This window comes from Trachemys scripta, unplaced genomic scaffold (genome assembly GCF_013100865.1).
Source record: "Trachemys scripta elegans isolate TJP31775 unplaced genomic scaffold, CAS_Tse_1.0 scaffold_60, whole genome shotgun sequence".
Taxonomy (NCBI): Eukaryota; Metazoa; Chordata; order Testudines; family Emydidae; genus Trachemys; species Trachemys scripta.
The window spans coordinates 29155-37364 of NW_023260546.1; the positions used below are offsets into that span (position 1 = coordinate 29155).

The 8210-nt window shown below is 47.4% G+C and overlaps 1 protein-coding gene across 1 annotated transcript in view; it reads left to right on the plus strand.

Moving 5' to 3' along the window:
* The window catches only part of LOC117870606 (zinc finger protein 850-like), a 31202-nt gene extending 23206 nt beyond the window's left edge, over positions 1-7996 (plus strand). The window contains exons 4-6 of the mRNA XM_034757809.1: positions 2638-2648; positions 4653-4769; positions 5091-7996. Of these exons, the coding sequence (XP_034613700.1) occupies positions 2638-2648; positions 4653-4769; positions 5091-6622 (1660 nt within the window). The 3' untranslated portion in view covers positions 6623-7996. The remainder of the gene's footprint in view (positions 1-2637; positions 2649-4652; positions 4770-5090) is intronic.
* The last annotated feature ends 214 nt before the right edge of the window (positions 7997-8210 follow it).

Genomic DNA, 8210 nt, shown 5'->3' on the forward strand with positions numbered 1-8210 from the left:
TGGTAAGACAACTCCCACCTGTTTATGCTCTCTGTATGTGTGTATATATATCTCCTCAATATATGTTCCATTCTATATGCATCCGAAGAAGTGGGCTGTAGTCCACGAAAGCTTATGCTCTAATAAATTTGTTAGTCTCTAAGGTGCCACAAGTACTCCTGTTCTTCTTTTTGTGTTAAGGGAGTGGATCATGACCCCTTTCACTGGTCCCCAGAAGCGGACAGGGCATTTCAGTTACTAGGTGCCTGGAAACATCCCGTGGCATACTTCTCTAAGCAACTGGATCAAGTTTCAAAGGGTTGGCCAGCATGTTTGAGGGCGGTCACAGCCACTGCCCTAGTGCTTGGGGAAGCTGACAAACTGACACTGGGAGGAACTGTGCAAGTGTATATTCCCCATATGGTTCAAGCCCTGCTGGATACTAAGGGCGGTCTCTGGCTCACACAGGCTCGGGTTGCTCGGTACCAAGCGAAACTGTTAGAGAATCCTGAAGTTACCTTGCAAACCTGTCCCTCCCTTAATCCAGCTACCCTGCTACCAGAGACAGAAAAGCAGGAACATGACTGTCTGGAAATCATAGATGCCCAATACTCCAGCCGCCCAGATTTAAAAGATCAACCATTGTTTGATTAATGCAGTGGCTTTCAAACTTTTTTACTGCTGACCCCTTTCACATAGCAAGTCTCTTGAGTGCGACCCCCCCCCTTATAAATTAAAAACACTTTTAACACCATTATAAATGCTGGAGGGAAAGTGGGGTTTGGGGTGGAGGTTGACAGCTCGTGACCCCCCATGTAATAACCTCATGCCCCCGTGAGGGGTCCCAACCCCCAGTTTGAGAACTCCTGGATTAATGCGTCAGAGCAAGGTCAGTCCAAGCACATGTTGCCTTTTCTTGTTGTTGAGGTAACTCTGAGGCGGGGGAAGGAGCTGGTATTAATTACCAACTGATTGTTGATATAATTACGAGATCTGAAATAGGCCAGGAATAATCTGATGGGGAAGGAATAATGTGGCACCCCCGCTATTTTCCACTGTTAGAATTATAGCGCCAACACAAAACAGTGAATCCTCTGCAGTTCTAAACCAAAATAGTTTCCACCTAGTATCAGCAGGGAAAGATGAAGAGCTTTCTTTTGGCCATGTTGAGTTTCAGTTGACAGCTGGTGGACGTCTGCTGGAGGTACACCTCTACCTCGATGTAACACTGTCCTCGGGAGCCAAAAAATCTTACGGCGTTATAGGTGAAACCGCGTTATATCGAACTTGCTTTGATCCACCGGGGTGCGCAGCCCCCCCCCTCCCCGGAGCACTGCTTTACCACGTTATATCCGAATTCGTGTTATATCGGGTCGCGATATATCAAGGTAGAGGTGTATTAGAAAGACTGGGCTAAGATTTAGTTTGATTAGCGGGAGACAGATCCAGAGCAGAGAGGTAAAGAGGGCTGAGGGATTCTGCATTAGCAGATTTTAATGCAGGATCTGACTTCGCTTGTATTAGTGTTTTCTTTATTGTAAAGCATTTAGCTGCTTTTGTAGAGAAGTGTTCATCTGTCATAGACTTTAATCGCAGACTTTAAGGTCAGAAGGGACCTTTGTGATCGTCTAGTCCAGGGGCGGGCAAACTTTTTGGCCTGAGGGCCGCATCGGGTTTCGGAAATTGTATGGAGGGCCACTTAGGGGAGGGGGTCGTGGCCCATCCCCCATCTCCTATCTGCCCCCCCCCCCCGGGATTTCTGCTCCATCCAACTCCCCCTGTTCTCTGATGGCCCCCGCCCCAGGACCCCTGCCCCATCCACACACCCCTACTCCCTGTCCCCTGACTGCCCCTGGACCCCTGCCACCCCATCCAACCCCTCCTCTCATTCCTGACGGCTCCCCCGGAACCCCTGCCCCATCCAACCACCCTTTCTCCCTGTCCCCTGAATGCCTCTGGAACCCCTGCCCCTGACTGCCCCCTGCTGCCCCATCCAACCCCCCCCTTCCTGACTGCCCCCCGGAACCCCTGCCCCCATTCAGCCCTCTATTCCCCTGCCCCGACCCCTATCCACACCCCCGCCCCCTGACCACCACCCCGAACTCCCCTGCCCTCTATTCAACCCCCCCTGCTCCCAGCCCCCTTACCGTGCTGCCTGGAGCACAGGTGGCTGGTGGCGCTACAACCACACCACCCGGCTGGAGCCAGGCCACGCTGCGGTTGCCGCCACACAGCTCAGAGCACCGGCTCAGGCCGGGCTCTGCAGCTGCGCTGCCCCACAAGCTCCCAGCCCCCCCGCCCAGAGCCTTGCCCCGGTGGCGGAGCGAGCTGAGGCTGCAGGGGAGGGGGGAACAACAGGGGAGGGGCCAGGAGTTCAGGGGCCGGGCAGGACGGTCCCGCAGGCTGGATGTGGCCCGCGGGCCGTAGTTTGCCCTATTCTGGTCTAGTCTAACCTCCTGCACAACACAGGCCACAGAATCTCACCCACCCACTGTCCTCTTCCTAGAGTTCTGAGGAGGTTATATGAGTATTTTTAAAGAGTGCAGACTGCAGATTAGGTTGCAGTGAGGTCTCAATAAGCGCAGGATCAGGCTCTAAACTGCTGTCAAGTCCACACAGTGAACAAACTGAAAAAACACTTTGATCTTTCTGTTGTAGTGATCTTATGGGTAAATTACAGCAATCCAAGGTTAAAAGAACTAGATCTGTGATTTTATTTAGATTGGTGTGGCTTTAAGAAGCTGCTTTCATGTTATTTACTCTCTCTTAGATACTGACCCTGCAAACAGTTATGCATGTGGAGGGCTCCCATGCATAGGCGTTTGCAGGATTGGGGCTTTAGTGAATGAAGCAAAAGCATGTGGCTAGGCCTAGCTCATGATATTTGCATGATTGTTTTCAATGTGCTCCAGGGCTTCTACTCTTTGAGTTGGTGACACACACACACAATGTGAGAGTTTCAGACCAGGAGAACTTTGTCTGTTTCTACAGGGCTCTGTTGCACTTGCACAGCGTGAGTCCTAAACACTCTTTTAAAATACCCATAACCAACCACCTGATGTTTTACTTCCCTTCGTATTTTCAGTGTTGTCACTTGTTTGTTTGGGGTTTTCTTTGCTATCTGTGTTGATTTATTACTTATTTTTACTGTTCTATGTGTGGGAAGTATTCATCAAATTAAGAGTTGACATCCCAGAGAAATTGTATAAGCCTGAGTGAATACCCTTTACTCTCCTTTCCAGTATCAGAAAATATTGTATTAACTATTTCTAATTGACTCATAGATTTGTTTAGCATCCTAAAGCTGAGCTGTGTGTGCAGATAATATGCATGCAAGAGGGATAGTTTTGTGAATTGCAAAAGTCCATAGCATGCTAGTGTTTTGGCAGATGCTTCATTTTTTGAGAGCAGCTTTCCCTGAAGATTTAGTGGTCTATGGTAGGAGTAGGTTATTAAATTGGGCCTCTGGTGCATATATTTTATGCTTTTGCTTAGTGGCCATGGCTTTGTTTTATTTCTATAGCTGTCTTCAGTATGCCACATTTTGGTGTGTTTACTAACTTGCGTTGTTAGAAAGGATGATAAAATACATGTACTCCGAGAACAGTGTTAATTTTCTTTGTATTTGATTTCATATTAAATAAACATCTTAGGCAGTGCAACTTGTTAATTATCCCTTGTTTTCATATTTTTTCTTCTTCCTCTATACCTATGAACTGTTTAAGAATATATATTATATCTAGAGTTTTTGTTTGCACTGGTGGTGCACATCCGCACATACCTCGAGATTGGTGCTGCACATAACAAAATTCAACCTGCACATGGATGGAAAATATTCAAGGGTTTACATTGGTTAGCAGGGTGATTTTTTTCACACCCATAACTGACACAACTAAGCTGGCAAAACTTTTAAGTGCAGACCGGGCAAGGGTCTGCATGTGGATTTCAGAGCACTTTAAACTATTACTTTTAACCCAAACATGTTGGTATCAGAGGGCAAAAGTTCCAAAGGGAACTTCTGCAGAATGCAAGAAAAATGCACAGCACACATTGTCTGAAAGGTATCAGAGGTAGGGCTCAATCTCAAATTCATGAGCAGTTCATAGACCATTTACTACAAACTTCAAAGAGAAATATAGACGATGACATTATTACACCCAAGTTTCTTCTAAATGTTAATATTCCTTTTGATCTCTGAATCAGTAGATATAGTGACAGACAGGAACCGTCTGTTTACCTGGCTAACATCTAACAAGTCATAAGTAAACACATAGAATTAGTATTACCTCTAATTCTCTCACAATACTGGTTTGCATTTCAGAGCTCTCATCTATGGGACATGGCTACATTAACTATTTATAAGGAATATCCCTAATTACTATTTACATACTTTTCTAGCATATCTCTAAAGGTTGAATTTGGGTCATTTAGCCTGCGAGCTGCTTGACCCTTTCTGTCTCAATGTCACGGGAGTGTCTGGCTGTGTGTGTTCCCAGCAGAGATGGGGATAGTTAAATCCCTCATACGCAGAGTGTCCTGCACCTTTGAGCACCTGGGGAGCTGCCACCGGGATTTGACTGCTTTAAAATGGGCTGGGGTTAAACCAATAGACTCTTCTTTGTGAGAAATGTCCCATGAACTCCCCTGATCTCCCTTGTTTTCTATCCCCTCAGCAGGGTTTCCTGTTCCCAAACCTGATGTGATCTCTCAGCTAGAACGAGGGGCAGAGCCGTGGCTCCTGGATCTCCAGGGCTCTGAGGAAGGAGATATCCTGAGAGCTGTCTACGCAGGTGAGGGATCATTAAACCAATTCAAAAACGCTCCGTGCCTGAAGGAAGGAGCTGGGATTCCTTAAAAAGGCCTTGGGAGCTCTCGGAGTTCAGGAGGCCTTGTATCGCTCCCGACTTCCTACCCATCCTCACTGACACCTGGCAGCAGCTCCCTACCTGACGGATACAATTCTGCCTCCACATCCCCTCTTCTCGCCACTGTGGAGAAGAGTTTAGGAGAATTTGCTACCAGCGTTTTTTTTTTTCTGTCTCTCCAGCTCTAATTTTGCTTTGTTTCCCCGTTTTCTGCCCCTGTTTATGACGTTTCTCTCTCTGTCCTAGCAGGTGCTGGGATGGTGAGTGAGAACGAGGAGCTGAATCCTCAGCAGGAAGATGCTGAACAAGTGGAAGCACACGGGGGATTATTGCAAGGATCCCAAGGGAATGTGTCCAGGTGTTGTGTGCAGGGAAAAGCCTGTGAGAGTCAGGACAGGCCAGAGAGGGAGCAGGGAATCCAGCCCAGGGAGAAAGTGGGCAATTCCATTAATTGTCTGGGGACTCACCATAACTCCAAGGAAATCACAGCCCAGCAGAGAATACCCACAGAAGAGAGAAAAAACACATGCACTGAGTGTGGGAAACATTTCACTCTGATCTCCATCCTCATTAGACATCAGCGGATCCACATGGGAGAGCGGCCCTACAAATGCTGTGAGTGCGGGAAACAGTTCAGGGAGAAATCAAACTTTGTTACACATCAGACAAGCCGCACAAGGGAGAGACCCTATGAGTGCTGTGAGTTCAGGAAAAGCTTCACTCGGAGCTCTACCCTTACTAGACATCAGAGGATCCACACAGGAGAGCGACCCTATACATGCTGTGAGTGCGGGCAAACGTTCGCTCAGAGCTCAGCCCTATTTAACCATGAGAAGATCCACACAGGAGAGCGCCCCTACGAATGCTCTGAGTGCGGGAAACAATTAATTGAGAAATCAAAATTTATCAAACATCAGACAAGCCACACGGGAGAGAAACCCTATGAATGTTGTGAGTGTGGGAAACAGTTCAGTGAGAAATCAAACCTTACTAAACATCAGACAAGCCACACAGACCATAGACCCTATGAGTGCTGTGAGTGCGGGAAAAGCTTCACTCGGAGCTCATCCCTTATCAGACATCAGAGGATTCACACAGGAGAGAGACCGTATAAATGCTGTGAGTGCAGGAAAAGCTTCGCTTTCAAATCAGATGTTAATAAACATCAGAGGGTCCACACGGGAGAGCGCCCCTATGCATGCTGTGAGTGCGGGAGACAGTTCAGTCAGAAATCAAACCTTAGCGCACATCAGAGAGGCCACGCAGAGCAGAGTCCCTATGAGTGCTGTGAGTGTGGGAAAAAATTCACTCAGCGCTCAGGCCTTATTAATCACCAGAAAATCCACATGGGAGACCACCCCTATACATGCTCTGAGTGGGGGAAACAGTTCAGTGAGAAATCAAACGTTATTAAACATCAGACAGGCCACACAGGAGAGAGACCGTATGAGTGCTGTGAGTGCGGGAAAAGGTTCACTCAGCGCTCAGGCCTTATTAATCACCAGAGAATCCACACGGGAGAGCGCCCCTACACATGCTCTGAGTGCGGGAAAAAGTTCACTCAGAGCTCAGGCCTTATTAAACATCAGAGGATCCACACGGGAGAGAGACCCTATGGATGCTTTGAGTGCAGGAAAAGCTTCACTTTTAAATCAGACCTTATTAATCATCAGAGAATGCACACGGGAGAGCGACCCTATGTATGCTGTGAGTGTGGGAAAAAGTTCACTCAGAGCTCAAGTCTCATCAGTCATCAGAGGATCCACCCAAGAGAGTAGCCTGTGAATGTGGGAAAAGTTTCATCCGGAGCTCACACCTTAATAGACATCAGCGATGTCACAGGATAGAGACACACCATAAACACTTTGTGTAGGGCAGAGAAAAGATTGTTTTAAAGCCATTTGCTAATTCCCACACAGGGACTTTTTAGGGCTGTTTGCACCATTTGCATCACACTGTTCTCTCAGCTCCCCCAGGTGAGTTGCCTGCTTTTCGTTTTGCAGGTCGCCCTTCTCTGGAGTGAATCCTGTGGTCCTTTCTACCAACTTCTTTCTAATGTGAGTCATCATGGGAGTGTCTCTCTCCTGCCAGGAGTGTCCATCAGCCCAGGGGTGGGAAATAGGAGTGACCTCAAGTAGCTAAATTGAGCAAAAATCGACCTGGGCTTTGCCTCCTCTAGGATTTTCCATGGAGTCGGCCTGCTGGAGGTAGCTACCCTAATGTAAACACCCTGCTAGATGTGCCGTGCTGACATAGCCCAGGCACAGGGGTTGGGGTTAGCTAGCACCTTCCCCTTTGACCTGTCCTAATCAACAACAATTTTCATACTCAAGACAAGCCTTGAGCATCACATTTATACTCTCACCGCACTAGCAGAGCGATTGTTAGAGTCACCAAGTTCCCCCTTTGGTGACAGATTGTCTCATCCCCAGTTGTTCTCACGCTGGTCCAGGTTGTGCTGGGCAGTGGGTTGTTTGTTTTTTTCCCCATTTTCCTCATTTAAAATCTATTTCAATATAACAAAGAGGAGGAGCAGGACTGGGACAAATGTATCATTTCAGCCTCTGCGACACGGGAAGGAAAGGGGGTGAGTCGGCGGGATTACCTCCTTCCCCATCGCCGTCACTAGGCCCGCTCACTCCAGCAGCGCTGGCGTCTGTCTGAGCCACAATGGAGTTTATCCACCTCTGTTCTACCCCTCCACCTCCCACAAAGTCTCTGCACTTCATAGCAAATTGATCCTAAATCCGACTCGTTAGGGCTGGAGATGGAAGTGTCCCAGACCTGGATGGGGAATTTCTGTGGATCCCAAACACAGTGTGAACATTCCGAGTTTAAATCCCAGTTTCTGTCTATTGACAAAGTCACTTCTGGACATTTCCCTGCTGAGCTGGGATTGTTTGCACATGAGAAACTCAGCAGTTTTTCCTTATTACGACAATGCTAATTTTTGTTGTTGTCAATAACACGACTCCATAATAATGTGGAGTGAAGCCAGTTTGAATGGCTCAGAGGAGAAAGTGATGGGGGAATCTGCTCTCCTGATTTTTGATTCATCCGATGGAACCTGCTCTGGAATTTAATTTTATATAAAATTGAACATGACTTATACAGAGCTAGTTGAGTGGTGTTAAGAATAGTTTAGATTTAGTGAGCTGTGTTCTTCATTTTATTTGTTTTATACATTTCATTAAAATAAACAAAGAGATAGCGAGTCATGTCTTTCAGTAAGCTACATGGGTCGTGGAGCATCTGGGTGGAGATCAGCCAGTCCAAGTCGGAGCCTTTATCAGCTCCCTCTGTATTAACCCTTTGGTTCTCACATGAGAGCAGCTGTCGGGAGAGGGGGGTGGGAACCCATCTCAG